Source organism: Mytilus galloprovincialis, chromosome 12 (genome assembly GCF_965363235.1).
Source record: "Mytilus galloprovincialis chromosome 12, xbMytGall1.hap1.1, whole genome shotgun sequence".
In the NCBI taxonomy this organism is placed as follows: Eukaryota; Metazoa; Mollusca; class Bivalvia; order Mytilida; family Mytilidae; genus Mytilus; species Mytilus galloprovincialis.
The window spans coordinates 38,944,870-38,963,365 of NC_134849.1; the positions used below are offsets into that span (position 1 = coordinate 38,944,870).

Genomic DNA, 18,496 nt, shown 5'->3' on the forward strand with positions numbered 1-18,496 from the left:
GGTGTGAAAAAAGTTTGTATACTAACATATAACATAAGCAAAAAGCATAAAAAATTTGTCAAATAGGTTTCCGGTATCAACTGAAAATTGAAGACCATTTGTTTTAGCTAAATACACAAGGTACAATGTGTTTGTCAAATTTTTTGCACCCGATAATTTGTCAATGAATACTGAACACTTCAATACAAGCATCTAACGGACACGCATAATTTAGATCATCAGCCAATGTTCTATACATACTACTTAGTGAACGATAACTGGCGTAGCAAGGTTATGTTAAAAGTACGCCCGAAAACGCCGAGGGCTCACGCGTTGTCGAGAAACATTTTGCTATTCCTTTCATTACAAATTTATGAATAGCAGCACACTTTGTCGGTTGAAAACACAACTTTAGTTTTTAACCTACATTTCTATGTAACAACATTCATGCAGATTCTGCATAGGGAAATATATATCGTAGTTGTTACAATAAATCATAACTTGCACGTCCCATCATTATTTCCTTGGTGATGTTGCTACGTAATACAAAGAAGCTATTAAACAAAGAGTTCCAATTGCTGAAGTTAAACTTCCCTTCGAACATGTTAAGATTGATATCATAATTTGGATTACTGTTTTTACAGATGACGCTGGACATGTTCCATTGTTAAAACCACAATTGCATCTCCTTTTCCCCAAATGTGACCCAACGAATTATTATTATTAGAGCACTTGTATGAGCAAGAAGATGAGTGCCATATGTGAATACCCTTCTTGAGCATCTGGGTCACTCCTATTTTTCACATGCACTTCTATTTGCATAATCTGAAGTTGTTTTTGCTATTTATGTACTGTTTTTCTATCAGGCGTTTTTCGGCTTATACAGTGATATTGTGTCTTTCTTTTCAAATGATGAGTTTGAATATATTTGTATTATCTTTTGTCTGTCTTTTTAAAGGTATAAAGCATTCAGTGGTTGATCCAGGAAGAGGTTCCGTACGTTAAAATCCTCATTTATTGGATAACCTTTCTATCCAGGGTTGGTACCCCCTTTGAGAAATTATTGGATCCGATTCTGTTGATTTGGAATATAATTTTTAATTATTTTTATGAAATCATCCAAACGAGTTACTTTAGAACATGATTAAAAGGAGATGTTGAGTAAACCAATCAATCGAGAAAAAATCAAAACTTTGTTAGAATAGTAAAGAAGTAAGATGTCTTTGTTATTTTTTTCATAATATAAGATAATTAAATACATAAAGTTTACACCTCTTTATTGGAAAATGTTGTTAATGGAAACATGAAAATACGAGCCGTCGCAAAAAATATTACAACTGCTCGAGTTCTTTAAACAGTTCCTTTATATTTCGTTGGATCAACATATGTGTCCCTTCGAAATTCATGTGCTCGTCCAAGCGTGTTATCGTAATCAAAGCTACATGTACACGCCTGGCGATTAGCTCAATTTGTTGTCAAGTACTATAAAGACACAGCACATGTATCATTATATATTATCCGAGGTTTCTTAAGAAATAGTGTTGGTTCGTGTGGGTTCATTAGTTAACACATATTATTATGTTTACTCCTCTCGAAGGCAGGGAGAAGCAAACAATGGCGTCAGCTATCACGATACTTATTGTTAGTTATATGAATAATAAACTATATTTGCCACGTTTTAAAAACAAAGCAACAGTCAGTAACACGAGGATGCCTATAATCGACTTTATTCTGAATAATAAATTATATCTTTATTGTTGCGAAATGATTTTACAAAATGATAGTGGTAGTTTTTAGCAAAATATATATTAAACAGATTAAGAAAAGAGTATTGTCTCTTTTAGTATTGGTAACAACATAGCTAGATGAATAGCTATTGAAACTAATTGGAGCATACAATACAATCTTTACGTTGCACGAATATATTGAAATTGTCTGTTAGGTTGTTAACTGAATTGAGAGATAAATATTGATATATGCTCAATAAGATACATATACAATGTATGACACACCATGACTCGGATTTAAAGAAAATACATACGAAATGTACCTAATTGACCAAAGTAGTCATACATGACTATTGGATTAACCGTCATTCTTAATAGACTAAAACATGTGTAGACCTTTATGTACTAGTTACTACATAGACTTTTGATATTGGAATTATTAATATCAATAGACATCAATAGATAACTCCTGATATTAAAAGTATGGTAACTGTTACAAAAACCAACACATTGGAGCCAATTTGTTACGACACATTAATGTTTCTATTAAAAAAAACAAAACATAATTTAGAGGAGCAAATAAAACATTGTTACTTCGAGATAAATATGGCCATCTGAGTCGAAGCTGTTTGACACTGTTTGTTTTAGGGGTTGCATTCTAATTAAATGCCCTATATGCTATGCATTATTACATTAAACATACTACATGTTCTGTCGCACGTTATATTTATATTTTCATTGTCTTAACCATTTTAAATTTACAATACGTCACTCTGACATCACGTACATACAACGTTAGAGTTATTTATGTGCTTTTTGTTGTTATTTTGACAGTTCATGAAACAGGTCTGAGGAAAACACTTATATGTTTTAACAAGGTATTTACACTTTTAAAAATCAATTTAGTTCGTTGTCCTATATATGAATATGTTGATTTGTCTGCACGAGCACGTAACTTCACTGATCCATTGGACAGCATAGACTTTCACCTTTGTATAATCTAGTCAAAAACCTGATACTTTGAAATTAACATTATGAAGTTGTTAAACATGTTAAATAAGTTGTCAAGTGAGTTCTAAATCTATTTATACAACCTCAGTCACGATATTGGGAGATTATATCAAAACCGGAAAAATGTGAATTATATCTTATTACAATCAGCAAATAATATTTTGTTCGTTTATTGTTAACGTAGACATTGAACAGACCAATCACAGTAATTTTACCCATTGTTTTTTAGATGACTGATAGCCTTCATTTGTCAAAAAGTAGAACTTACGGCTCAATTTCAAATTCTATTGAATGTAATTTGGTCTATTTTGATATTGCTATTTTTGTGTAATTGTACTAACAATCTATTAATAAATATATCTTTAAAGACCTTGAATTGGTTGTTTTTTTTAATGTAAGGTTATAACTAAATAAACATTTCATAACACAAGTTTTTCAAATCACTTATTTCATCCGATCGATTTCAGATTGACATACATGGGTTTTTCCTCGTTCCAGATTGTAACACGACGTTGTTATATTTAAGAATGTGTCTTCATGTTCTCATTGTAAGTCAGCCTTAGAGTATTGAATATGAAAACAATGTGTGCACGGTCAACAACACATTCAATACTTACAATTACATTTGTATTAGATAATGCAAACACGAATTTTATTCACTTTATATTTGTGCTTGCACCTGTTCACTTAATTGTCGTCAAAAATGTCACATTTCATTTTGAACCATGATACTTTTGTGACTTTATCGACATGTTTGAGATAAAGTCTATCATCATGAGTACGTATAGTTACCAAATTAATTGCATATTATACAAATCGGTTAAAAGGAACGCTTAAAAGCAGATTTTTTAAACAATTAATTTATTGTTTTGTATTGCTCTTTTCAATTCCTAATTGAGCATTTGTTTGACAGGAATGATGTTCTATAACTTCATTATTATTAAAGCTTTGAATGGTCACTAAAATATTATAATTTTAGATACGTATCTATAATATTGCTTAAACAATTACACCGATAGTCTGTGTTGATTTGTTTTTATGTATAAGTTTATACGCAAATAATGATTCATCCTTAAAAAAAAAACCTGTCTTACGGTGTAATGTAACTAATTCACCCGAAATTAAGAGGTGAACTGTGAACACTGTAAAAAAAGTGTATAAAAATAAACACATCAGTAATGATTAAGTAAATACTACTGAATAGGTGCACTTTATACAATATGCATACACAGTTTGAGTGCATAACGTAACTTGCTCTCCACATTGATGTCCGTTTCCAAAGCACCTATCATGCAGTAGAACCCCATGTTAAAATATATGTGTGTTTAGCTGTTCAGGACTTAAGTGTACACATGGATTTTTAGTCATTTTCGTGACGTAAACAATGTGTTGTTCTAATAAAGGGTCAAACGATAACCAATATGTCATGTGTTTAGATTTAGGCATGTGTCCAATCAAATAGATTATCTAGTCCAATAACAAAATTACTTTTTTCTGGTTTACACTGAAATCCGATTCCATCGTGGCCCACTTTCAGAACTAACCTTTTTTAAATTGAATCCGTCCTAGATATTAATTAAATAACATTATATAAACGCATGTACAATATGAGATAAAACATAACAAACTACATTTGTGTCGTTATAAAAAAATAACGTCATTACAAGCGTTTATAAATGTATTATAAATAGCTTATAATTAAAGTTGTTGTCAATGGGGACATCTTTCTTTTAAAGTGTATCTCGTAAAAGATTTCTAAAGAAATTGTATTCTTTAAAATAGTCAACAGTCAGGGGCGTTACTTAAACAAGTTTTTTTTTTAAGTTACTTATATAAGTAATTTTTGTTTGTAAAAATAATAAAATTACCTAATAGAGTTATTTCAAATCTCAGTAGGAGCATAGATTAAATGTAGTTTTCAGTAATTTTTACACCATCTTATATCATAAAAAAAAAAAGAATATATTAGATTTGAGAGCAGCATAAAGATATATGGTCACTTTAAAAATAATGACAAAAATATTACTTGAATAAGTTATTTTATACATTTTTGAAAAAAAATAGTAATATCACTTATTTAAAGAACATATGTAATTTACTTCGGTTACAAACTATAAATAACTTCAAGTCTTGATTAATTCACAAGTCTCTATCGATTTATATCAATCTACCATCAAGATTTTGGAGGAAAATGATAAGTTAAGGAGGCTCACGGGTATAAGATTTCAGAAAAAAATTAAACATTTATTTTTTATTACAAATTTTATTTATTAACTTTAGTAGTTGTTACTTTATCATATTGTACAAAAATCATCCCAAAAAATAATTTCGTGTTGGCCCAAAGTGACTTTTAAAATGTAGATATCATTGAAAAAGCTCCAAATTATCTCCCTTTGGTGCAACATTGGCATTTTTTTAAATTGAAATATCTTTTTTAACTCATCGGTGACCTATATTTTTTATTGTTATTTTCGAATAAGCTGTCCATAACCTAAATAATTGTAAAATTTAAGCGATTTCTGTAATTTAGTTCTTTTTTATTTCAATATTACCGTTATTTCTCCTATTTGTTCAACAGAGAAAAAGGACATTAACAAAAATTTATGCTTCTTTCGAAGGCAGATTGTGAGCGAAAATGAACGGTGACCCCATTTTTTTATTTCATTTTTCTATTAAGGATAAGATAAAGTTGATTTATAGAAAAATATAGCGAAATCCTATATTAAGTTAAAAACAATGATTTAGACCCGCGAGCCTCCTTAATAGTCCAAAGATACCAATCTTTGATCCAGAAGCGTCGGTATGAAAGATAAGTGTGTCAGAAAGGCAATTAGTGGTTCAGAAGGATTAAATTTTATATTTAATGAGAAAAATAACCATATGACTGTGAACATTTGTTAAAGCTTGTAAATCTGTATTTATTTATTGGACGCCTATAAAAATAGTATTCAGAAAAGTTACTTCTATAAGTAATATTTAAAATAGCCTCGTTTTCAACATTGCTTGTATAGGTTATTTTAATTGTTACTTGTTTTAGTAATGCCCCTGACTGGTCAATATTGCTATCTTTTTCTTTGTTTAATTGAAAATTAAAGTAGGAAGAATGGGTTGATTTACATAAATAATATTTTTACAACATTTTGTAATTACCTTCACTAATCCAGTTTGGTTCCATTGTGTTGTGTATAATAACACATATTCTTATATGAGTAAACCTTTATGAAAGTTTCAATTTTCGATTCAAGCTTCATTACTTCTCCTATTCAATTAATTAATAAATGAAACTCTAAAAACATTTGACGAATTTAGAAACACATAACTGCTTATGTTTTTGTTTAAGGCTGTTCTATTTTTGTCAGATTTTCGGAATCCTCTATCCATTAAAAGAGCTTAAAAAAAAATGCCCATTGACCCGTATTTTTCTTTTTATAAATCTTGTATATGTATAATTATAAGCCATCAGTTAAAGTCTCATAAACTTTTTTGTTATTTATTAATAGTTTTTGATAACTTAAACTTGTCAATGTTAAAGCTATGAAAAAGCAAGACAGAACATTTTCCTTTTAAAATTATTCATGGCTAACATCTCGAAAACAAGAACATTGACCTATTATCTTTTTTTTTTTTTGCTTTTTCCTTCTTTTATTAAACCCCTATCAATATATACTGTGTAATGAAAAGCTTGTTATTTTGAAATTGAGTAGCAAACTTTCTTATTTTTTTTATAAGAATATTAACAATGTGTTCTGAGATTTTTACATGTGTTTTTTTTTAATTTTTTTCTTCTGGCGCAACATGTTAAGCGGGATTTGCTTCCCAATCTGATGCACCTTGGATCACCTTGTGGTGAAGAATAGTTCAAGTTAATCAGTCAGTATCACTGTTCTATCCACTGACTACTCCGTAGGTATTTTTTGCATCTGTTTTTTTTTTTAATCTTTAAAAGATATACCTAATTTCTTCACACCAATTTTACTATAGTGCAGAGGCCTGGAACATTACTAGAATTGGTAGGCTGTCACTGCTATAAATGCAATTTCTTATTTTTAGTCAAAATGAATCAACTGATGTGGATCCTTCTTCTTACTGGGATGAAATTAACAATCTTGGTCAATGGTCAGATTTCAGGTTAGTTACATGTTTTTGACATTCACCTGACCTGTTACTCTTACTGTATTCCCAGCACACACTTACGTTAAAATGCATATTATATAGAAATATTATGTAAATGAATGAACAAAAAAATATTTCACTGAACCATCGATTAGCAGATGAGTATTTGAAGAAAAAAATAAAAACACTTCTGGAATATTTCACGAATGATAAATATTTCAGACCATTATTGTGTTTTAACCTAAAAAGAATGAGATACATATTGGTTAAAATCAACTAACTAGTATGCTGTTAATATGAACATGTTGTTCTTTTTCATACTAGTACTAAAAACTAGTATATAACACTTTTCATTGCATTTTGTGAATAACACATCATACGAAGAATCACCTTTTTAATCCCATTTGGCAGGTGGTTTGTGTATAACTGCAGGTTATGCTGCGCAAGAAGGACGACTAGAAATATTTCATCACGGTGAATGGGGAACAGTTTGCGATGACCACTTTGATAATGTTGATGCAGTAGTAGCTTGTAGACAGCTCGGATATTGGTGCGTATTATGTTTAAAGATGAATATTCGATAGTTGGAGTAGTGTATTTGTCGTGGGAAATAATTCGATCTGTTTGAATAGTCACTGGCCTTTTGTGTCAATGACGTTTGATCTACAGTATAAGGGAAACAATCTTAAAATTGACCACCAAGCATCGGTTGACACACATAAGTTATGCAGTGAACTTCCCCGTCTTTCCACCAACAATACGGTAAGGTCCATGTTTAATGGTCGCACATTTTCTTTAAATTTTGAAACTGATAGAACTTGAAAAACAAACAGTATTATTTATTTACTCTCTTGAAACAAACCGGGATGTGGTATTCAGTACGTAGGTGAAACTGGACGATATTTATGTAAACGCATTTCATTCAAAGTTTGTACGATCATGGAAAATAATTGATTTAAATTGGATTAAAAAAATACAGACAGTCTACCCTCTCTGTCTTAATGATAATATCATGGGAATTGGTAATATATCAAGAACCGATTCCGTTAACATTTTGGATATAGTTTCTGAAACTGTTTGTAAAAACCGTTCTCACGGTCGTAGAAAAAAATCGCCCTAAAAGACAATTTCGGACCAATCACACCAATATTTCGGACTTAATTTCTATTTCAAAAAACAACGGCAAACATTATCTGTTAACAAAGCCCTGTTCATTACCGGTTGATAAGTTAAATAAAATTTTGGAGGATTGCAACACAATTTCAAATAGCAGTCTTAGGTATGAAATTCTTCAAAATATTATGGCATATTGTTATTCTAAACTATTTCCGAAAATTGATCGACCTCTGAAGATCATAAAAAAACATTTTATTAAAAAAAAAAGTATGTCAATAAAGGTTTTGATTTTGTAAATATTGCCTGCATATTTAACGACAATTCTATTAAAGAACAAATTCCTGGATATTTTGGCAAAACGGAGCTTTCTCTTTTTTGTTATATTTACAAGAATTCTACCCGAAAATTTGTGTTTAATTATAGCCAATTGTGTAAAGATGTTAATATCAGTGAAAATACACCTTCTTCATGTAATTGTAGTAATTCCGAATACATTTATAGGTCCATTTCCCATGTTATAACAGAAGATCTTAACATTGTTCAAGACCGAAAGTTAAAATCATTCCTCAGTAAAGGACCTAAATATCGTCCTCCATCCATTATTAGACATGTTACGAAAAGGTATATTCACGAGGCTGAGGTTGACAAATTACACTTTAAATGTAGGGACTGTGTCGAAACACAAAAGAGATTACCTGTGTATACATTGAATATTCTTTAAAAACTGCATTGATACTTTTGGAGGCAATCCGCCGTATGGAACGAATATTCAGAAACATTTTTACCCACCACTTTTATTCCCCTTTAAAAGTGTCCTGTACCAAGTCAGGAAGATGGCCATTGTTATAATATTGTTCGTTTCTGTGTGTGTTGCATTTTAACGTTGAGTCGTTTGTGTTTTCTCTTATTTTTGAGATAAGACGTGGCACGGTACTTGTCTATCCCAAATTCATGTATTTGGTTTTGATGTTATATTTGTTATTCTCGTGGTGTTTTGTCTGTTGCTTGGTCCGTTTCTGTGTGTGTTGCGTTTCGATGTTGTGTCGTTGTTCTCCTCTTATATGTAATGCGTTTCCCTCGGTTTTAGTTTGTTACCCCGATTTTGTTTTTTGTCCATGGATTTATGAATTTTGAACAGCGGTATACTACTGTTGCCTGTATATAAGATATTAATAAATTCCATAATATTTTTAAGAAACTCTTATACTCTAATGCAAAAGATTGAGGGGGGAGGGGGGGAGTGGTCTAGTAAATGCAACGGAGACACGGTGTACATGCGTGTGTAAATATTTCGGGCGAGCCCTTGCAAAATTGATAGAAGTTGCAAATAATCTTAAGTATTATAATCTGCTTTACAAATACCTGCTCCGCCTTACTTATATAGGGAATCACTGAAGCGTGACTGGAGCGCGCCCCCTCTTAGGTCAGTCAGTGAGCCCCCACTTATGAAAATTTCTGGATCCGCCACTGGCTCGTGAATATATGTAACGGTCATTTTTATATAGGTATGAAAAGCACACAGAGAAGTGTAAGTATTTTGATCCAGTTGTTTGCCACCTAAATTTTTATCTGACGGGGTCTGTTTTAAAACACATAGACATGAGTTTTATACAATTCAACTCGAATCATGTTCATTCTAGTTAAGAAAAATTATAATCCCGGTCACTTAGCTTCGAGTGCATGACTTTTCTTCCTTTATTTCCTTCCAACTTTGTCTTAATTTAAACAGTTTCAGCTCAATTTGTATTTTCTTTATAAGGTGTTTGTGATTGATTGATTATTGGTTGCATAACGTTCAGTGGCAAATATTTAATGCCTGTTTAGAACGATAAGAGGTTTGTGTAAAATATGACTCACTACTCATCAGTTGAACATTCCCGCAGAGTTTCAAAAGCATTACATAATGACTTTGCATTTACACCTTAACACCACCTTATGCAGATATTTTGCATTTTACAAATTCCTGGAAAGTTTGGTTGAAATTCGCCAACCGTTTCATAAGATAATGACATTAGGAAAATTAACACCGATGGCCGATGGGTCTTTCCTCTATATATGAACTTGTATAACTCTCAGCCCCCCTTTGTCTATCCCACCCACTATTGCACGCGTACAACTTTCCAGTCGTATGATAGTCAACAATATCACAAAAGCAAATGTCATAATATTAGGATGTTACGTAAATGTGATTTGAATTCACCAAGACGCACATGATTTAATTTTTATCTATTATCAATGTTTTGACACCGTCCCCAAATTTAAAGTGTAATTTGTCAACCTCAGCGACGAGAATATACCTTTTCGTAACATGTCTATTAATTGGAATGAGTGTCGTAATATCATTCACGACTCACTCCGTACTTACTGTTTGAAATGGATAAAACGGGAAAAAGCTGACAAAACATCTTTGGACTCTTTTTTTTAATTCAGTAATGAACATAGTTGATATACGTATTCAATAAAGGCAACAGTAATATACCGCTGTCCAAAACTCATAAATCCAGGGACAAAAAACAAAATCGGGGCAACAAACCAAAACCGAGGGAAACGCATTAAATACAAGAGGAGAACAACGACACAACACCGAAACGTAACACACACAGAAACGGACCAAGCATCAGACAAAACACCACGAGAATAACAAATATAACATGAAAACCAAATACATGAATTTGGGATAGACAAGTACCGTGCCACGTCTGATCTCAATATCTCAAAAATAAGAGAAAACACAAACGACTCAACGTTAAAATGCAACACACACAGACACGAACAATAATATAACAATGGCCATCTTCCTGACTTGGTACAGGACACTTTTAAAGGGGAAAAAAAGTGGTGGGTTGAACCTGGTTTTGTGGCATGCCAAACCTCGCACTTTAATGGCAAAGTTAAATATAACATTGAAATGACAACATAATATTACAGGACTACAATACAAATAAATAGGAGAACATATTAGACAAAGAAAAACATGATTAATAGATAACAAAAAGCATCAGGTTTAAAATTCAATACGCCAAAAACGCGCCTTGTCCACACAGGACCCTACAAGGGACGCCCAGATATAAAAGATCGAAAGTGAAAAAAGTACAAAGTTGTACAGCACTGGAGACAAAAAGTTGAAAAGGTTTCGCCAAATACGGCATTGTTTTTATGCCCGGGATAAGAACATTCTTATTATATAGAACAATTCATGCTATTGCAAACAGTAAATTTTATCAAATGAATATGAAAGAGATATACATAAAGAAACTGAAGTATTAACTAATTACAGAAAACTAAACCCGAATACATAACGCCCAGATATAAAAGATCGAAAGTGAAAAAGGTACAAAGTTGTACAGGACTGAAGATCAAAAGTTGAAAAGGTTTTTCCAAATACGGCATTGTTTTTATGCCCGGGATAAGAACATCCTTATTATATATAACAATTCATGCTATTGCAAACAGTAAATTTTAACAAATGAATATGAAAGAGATATACATAATGAAACTGAAGTATTAACTAATTACAGAAAACTAAACCCGAATACATAATGCTATTAAAGTTTAACACAGAATAGACACACCCGAATCACCAACATTTTAAAGAACACTTTTCTATTAACAATAACCACAATAAACCTATTTCTCGTACCAAACATAAACTAAAAGAACTATCCAAGGAATTTGTTTTTGTCCAGGCCGATAAAGCTGCTAATAATATTATTATTGTTTGACGTAAATTTTACATTGAGGTTCTGAAAAAAGAACTCACCAATTCACCAACACTCAAACTGACTCTATTTTCAGAAAACGACATCTGTAACAAACATAAACTTTTAGATACCGCTTTAGAAGCAGAACCAAACACAATGAAAGTCCCAACTATGTATTAGCTTTCGAAGCTACACAAACCACCTTACAAATATAGATTTATTTCGTCTTCAAGCCATTGTTCCACTTCTAAATTGTCTATTCGTCTTACCAGTACACTTGGTACAATAAAAAATCTGATAATAAATTGTTCAAATGAGGCCTTCGAAAATAGTGAAATTAATTACTTTTGGAGTGTCAAGAAGTCGTTGGAAGTACTTGATAAATTGCATGCTTATATTGGTGATTTTGAATCTGTTTAAAGTTTTGATTTTTCTACCCTGTATCCCACATTGCCTCACATTCTCATTATGAAAAGATTAACACACCTAATTAAATGGGCATTTAAAAAGTCAGAATGTCAGCATATATGTTCAAACTCTTATACATGTAGGTCATTTTGTAGTACAAATAAACAAAAAAACTATATCAATTGGACATGCTTTGATACTATATTTGCCCTTGAATTTTTACTAGATAACATTTTTGTTCGTTTTGGAGATTCCGTATATCGTCAGGTTATGGGAATTCCAATGGGGACTTACTGTGCACCACTTATTGCGGACCAGTTTTTGTATTGCTATGAGTTACAATTAATGACTAAAATTAGCAAAGACCCATCGAAACAACATCTGATACACAAATTTAATAATACGTTTAGATATGTGGGTGATATTTTGGCTCTCAATAATGACGATTTCAGTATGTATACTACAGAAATGTATCCTGTTGCACTTACTTTGAATAAAGCTAATACAAACAATGACCACTGCCATTTCCTCGATCTTGATACACTGTATCTATATCACTAACGGAAAGCTTAACACTAAAATGTATAGTGTTGTACTTCACCATGGCCCTCAGTTGTAGTTTATCGAATAAATCAATACTCTGTCAACACTGAGGTTAACATTTGAATCAGACGCGTAAATTGACAAGAAGGATTGTCATTTTTCTTAAATAATGCGATTGTTATATTCGGAAAATATCCTTAATAAACACTGACCTCCACGATTTCGGGTATCATTTCTAAAAGTCCCCAAAAAAATAAATAATCATTAATCTCATTTCAATATACTGTCTTGTTGTTCTCCCTTTTTTTGGGTCACTTTATCATTACATCATTCAGTCATTGAATCATTCTACCATTGTATATGCTTTTATATCTGAAAAATAAAATTATATTCATTTGGCAGATCTTTTAGAAAATAAAGTCCCTAAAATAAACAAAGTTTACAAACACACAAAACGTATACTGCTAGATAAGTGGTTGGAAATGTGTGTACCTGCTTATCTTTGATATATTGAAAACATCTAATAATCTAATAAAAATTATCACAACATTATGTCTTCTACTAGTACCCGTTTGACCAATATTAACCCATTGATGATAAAATTATTTACATTATCATTTATAAAGAAATTGGAACTAGTTTGATGCATTAATAAATTACTTACCACATGTATTATTCATTTATCTATAGTTCAGGACTCATGCATCCAGCAAATCTTATACGTGATGGCCAGGGTGCCATTTGGTTAAATGACGTAAATTGCACTGGTTCAGAAAGTAAATTACTGCATTGTACATACAATACCGATTCAACGCGATGTCGTCACTATAATGATGTAGGGGTCCATTGTTTTCTCAGCTGTTCAACAGAGGATGATGGTAGGTTTTTTTTAATTTTTCTTTTATCAAACTAACGTTCATAAGTTTCGTATGATTTTGCTATTATTTGACAATCGTTTGGACTTAATTTGATTGCTGTTTTTGGGAAACAGTACCGTTACAATCCTATTAAATAGAACTACTTTTAAAATGAATTAACAAGTTTGTTTTTTTTCACCAACAAATCAATAGACCACTTTTGAGTTTGTCACCGGAAAAAAACTCGTCAATTATGCGCGCCTTTATGATGTCTTTAACCAGATTGAAAGGATCGTCTTTATAAATTTACTAATAACGTTCATCAAGTGATCTTAGTGATCGTAATGGTGCAGGATAAACTAGCAGTACTGTTTGTTCTATAGGTAGTTAATTACAATTATGTCATGTCATAAATGCTGAATATCAATTTATATAACTCAATTTGCCGAACAATTCGTGTAGGCGATATAGCATTATTGTTTTCCAATTAGTCGCTCAACATGGGAACGGAAGTGACGACGCCCCTAAATACGAGACTATTATCAATAAATGTAATTGCTAAATTTAATAGATGCTTTTGGTGCTTCTTTCTTAAATATGTGTTCGAATTAAGATTCTGATACAGTGATGACTAATGTACCCCTTATTTTGACAATCTTATCTGTTATGTCTGTTTTGTTTACGCGTAGTTGTAAATCATTTCTGAACACAGAAAAACTTCTGTATTTCTCCTTTTTTTCTGCAGGTAATTTGCGTATAGTTCCCGGGTACGCTGAGCATCACGGACGACTGGAAATAAAGTATAGAGGTGAATGGGGAACAGTTTGTGATAATCACTTCGGGAATATTGATGCAGAAGTAGCCTGTAAACAGCTTGGATATTGGTATATATCACGTTTAAACAAAATACCACATAGACAGTGTATTCATACTAATTTAATTTTTATCGATATATTCAATTATAGTTCGTATAGTGTTGTGTATAATATTCAAACAGAATATCAAATGCGAAAAGAAATCTATATTTTTTACATTTTAAGTTGGTGCAAATGCACACAAACGTTCACAATTTTAAGTTCAAAATATAATATTTAATGATTTTTGGTTTCATTCGACAGCCCAAATAAAATAAAATCAGGATTTCAAAAAACAAAAAATGATAAATTTCGAAATTATATATTTAAAGCATTTATTTATGAGTGAGCTAGTGAAGATATGAAAGCCTTTGAAATACACATATTTATTGTTTTTATTTGGTATATATCAAGTCTTTTTGATAATGATAATAAATAACATACTTACCAAATAAAACTCGTATGGTATATCTCGTATGTTATACATGTATACAATGAAATAGTATAAAATGTCATCATGCAGAATTTGTTGACGTTTCATATAAGCCTTTTAATATTGTTTGTTGTCGAGGTTCAGCATCTGACAACTTTAAGACATTTACAAGTATTTAGTGAACATGTATTTGCAATAAAAAACACACTATATGGAGGGTTTGCAAGTCGATTAAAACACAAATGAACTATAAATATGTAAAGTAAAATAACTTTTCTGATTTTGTAATTATTTGGATAGATCGACAAAATGTTCTTTATACGAACAGGTGTCAAAATATTCGTCTGCATTTAACCTAACCTTGAAAGTTATTAACATAATATTGATCCCTGCATTGAACGTAGACTGTCCCTCTTGTATTTATCGTCCCTCTTTAATACTGTCTAACCCTGTATGTCTTCTAATCTCATACGGAATGGTCGTGGTGCCATTTGGTTAAATGACGTAAATTGCACCAAGTTCTTTACACGGACATGTGCTAGAATGATCTTCTACATTCATCTGAAAATTGTAAGTTCCTTGAAAGAATATATAATTCTTCATGAAACTTAACAAATATCTAACCCTCTTTGTCTGCATTAATTTATAGTTCTGGAATCATGCAACCTGCAAATCTTATTTCGAATGGTCGTGGTGCCATTTGGTTAAATGACGTAAATTGCAATGGATCAGAATGTAGATTACTGGATTGTAACTTCAATAACGTGACATTGCAATGTGATCATTGGGATGATGTCGGTATCCATTGTTTTCTCAACTGTTCGACAGAAGATGAAGGTATGAAGATTGATCAAACGTTCGAAGCAATGTAAGAATTAACAAAATGCTATAATAATGTTGTAGAAAATAAATAAGTTACAATATGGCTTCATATGCGCAATTAATTTTAGATAGGCAAAAAAGGTAACCTTTTCTTTCGTTTCTCTGTCCATATAATAAATTTGAACATCTATGATAGATTGTTAATGCCGTTTCGATAAATAAACTCATCATAAATACCAGGACTAAATTTTGTATATACGCAAGGCGCGCGTTTAGTCTACAAAAGACTCATCAGTGACGCTCGAATCCAAAAAAGGTAAAAAGGCCAAATAACGTACGAAGTTTAAGAGCATTGACGACCAAAATTACTAAAAGTTTTGCCAAATACAGCTAAGGTAATCTATGCTAAGGTAGAAAAGCCTTAGTATTTCAAAAAATTTAAATTTGGTAAACAGCTAATTTAATAAATATAACCATATCAATGATAATTAATGTCAGCACAACCACATGCTGACTACTGGGCTGGTGATACCCTCGGGGAAATATACAGAGGTTTCAAATAAACTCATCATAGATACCAGGACTAACTTTTGTATATCGAAGCAGAACATGTTGATATGTTTGATTGTCAGGGTTTTAATCTTCTTCGAATTTAATAAACCTGAAAGGTCCCACGTGATTCCGTTTCAGCATACAACAAGTCCTTATTTTCACATTTACACATAAGAGCTTCTTGTTGTGGGAAGTTCTTTGTTGTACATGTTTCAGCTCACAAATAGCGAAGCCAAGTCAATTACTAAAAAAGTATCATGACAAATACTATTGCATACACCTTTTTTTAATTATATTTATACTTGAATACCCTAAAATGATGCCCATATTGACAACATTGGTTTTTTTCTTAACCAAATATTGTTCTGTGTTTCCTTTAGTATGGACAACTAAAACTGTGTGTTTTCGCTAATTTATGGATAAAAAAAATTTCTCAGGAACAAACAGCTGCATGTAGCCATTTTTGTTTAAGGTCATTTGCGTATAGCTTCTGGTTACGCTAAGCATCAAGGACGACTGGAAATTAAGTATAGAGGTGAATGGGGAACAGTTTGTGATACTCATTTTGGGAATGTCGATGCAGAAGTAGCATGTAGACAACTCGGATATTGGTATGTAGCACGTTTAAACAGAATAACACATGTATAGCAATACAAAAGCCCTGACATAGTGGAAATATGAAAACCCTTACTGGAATATTGCAACGAAACAAGTTAATTGTTTAAGATTGACTCTTTAAACTCTTTCATAAAATGATTAAGAAAAGCATACCTTCATGATAAAACCCATATATGATATTTAATGAAATGATATACATAAAGGCGACAGTAGTATACCGCTGTTCAAAACTCGTAAATCCATGGACAAAAACAAAATCGGTTTATCAAACTAAAACTGAGGGTAACGCATTAAACATAAAAGGAGAACAATGACACAACATTAAAATGTAACACACACAGAAACGGACTAAGCATTAGACAAAATCATATGAGAATAACAAATACAACATCAAAACAAATACCTACAAAAAATAAATGATGCATAATTTGTAGATGCACACTCAAACGCAATTCGCAAAAAAAATGTTTTATACCCGGGATTCTGCTTCAGATAAGTTAGTTTATGGCTACAACACTTATTTACCAAATATCTTTATTTTATCATTCACATGCTTAACAGAGTATTTACTAGTTGAGTAAAGCAGATAAGGACTGTATATGTGTATATGGGCAACTTTGTGCTTGTTATTTGATTGAGCAGGTGTTGGAATGTTCTACTGAATTGAAGTAACATCTTGATATTCTTTGTTGAATATAATTTTTTAATTGAAACGTTATTAATATTCATTATTCTGATTGTCTATCATTTTCTTTATAGTTCTGGAATAATGCAGCCCGCAAAACTTATATGGAATGGCCATGGCGCCGTTTGGTTAAATGACGTAAATTGCAATGGATCAGAAAGTAGATTACTGGATTGTAACTTCAATAACGTGACATTACAATGTGATCATTGGGATGATGTTGGTGTCCATTGTTTTCTCAACTGTTCAACAGAAGATGAAGGTATGAACATCAAACAAACGTTTGATGAATGGTTAATATTCAACAAATATACGTTAGGATGCAAAATAATTACCTTTCCAAAACGTACGTCATTGTCATCATAACTTAATTTTATCTGTCTTTGCAAATTTCTTCGCTTTTGGTTGTACACAATTATAAATGAAGAAATATTCCATAATGTGTATTCAAGAAAAACTAGGGTTTATGTGTTTGTCGAGTAAAATGACGAAACATGCTTGCAACAAATGATAAATGTTAAAAAAAAAATTATTTCGTGTTCTAAAAGATAAACATGATTAATAAAAAATGTTTATTTGTCGAGTTTACTCTATGTTTAAAGTCATATGAAACTTCAAATTAAAAATGAAATGATGCATATGTTTTTTATAATTAGTTTTTGTTATCAAACTTATTTACATATACTTTTTTTAAGAAAATTCTATAACTTGTCTCAGTTTAGAAGAAATTTACTCTTTTAATTGTTTCCTACCAGAAAACAATTCGCCGATTGTTTTCGTATGCAGTGAACTTGGAGTGACCTTTTCTCGTTGATTACAATACGCATGGATATGACATTGAATTAAACTATTATTTTATTGTACATGTTATACACGTGCTCAATGTCCATACTTCTGTGTTGATTGTTAACTACAAGGTTACAATCGGTAAACTATGGTTTCTAAACACGACAATTGATTTGACCCCATATTTCACATCATTATAGACGGAGGCAAAATTGACAACTATGCGATATTAATGCGATATGCATGCATAAAATGATAACATCTTCCACAGAAGACTTAGTTTATCATATA

At 31.5% G+C, this 18,496-nt stretch overlaps 1 protein-coding gene across 1 annotated transcript in view; it reads left to right on the forward strand.

Annotated features, from left to right (window-relative positions):
• The first annotated feature begins 2,533 nt into the window (after positions 1-2,533).
• The window catches only part of LOC143053490 (scavenger receptor cysteine-rich domain-containing protein DMBT1-like), a 37,089-nt gene continuing 21,126 nt past the window's right edge, over positions 2,534-18,496 (forward strand). The window contains exons 1-8 of the mRNA XM_076226297.1: positions 2,534-2,584; positions 6,768-6,845; positions 7,242-7,380; positions 13,289-13,476; positions 14,201-14,339; positions 15,392-15,579; positions 16,589-16,727; positions 17,494-17,681. Coding sequence (XP_076082412.1) covers positions 6,773-6,845; positions 7,242-7,380; positions 13,289-13,476; positions 14,201-14,339; positions 15,392-15,579; positions 16,589-16,727; positions 17,494-17,681 — 1,054 coding nt within the window. The 5' untranslated portion in view covers positions 2,534-2,584; positions 6,768-6,772. The remainder of the gene's footprint in view (positions 2,585-6,767; positions 6,846-7,241; positions 7,381-13,288; positions 13,477-14,200; positions 14,340-15,391; positions 15,580-16,588; positions 16,728-17,493; positions 17,682-18,496) is intronic.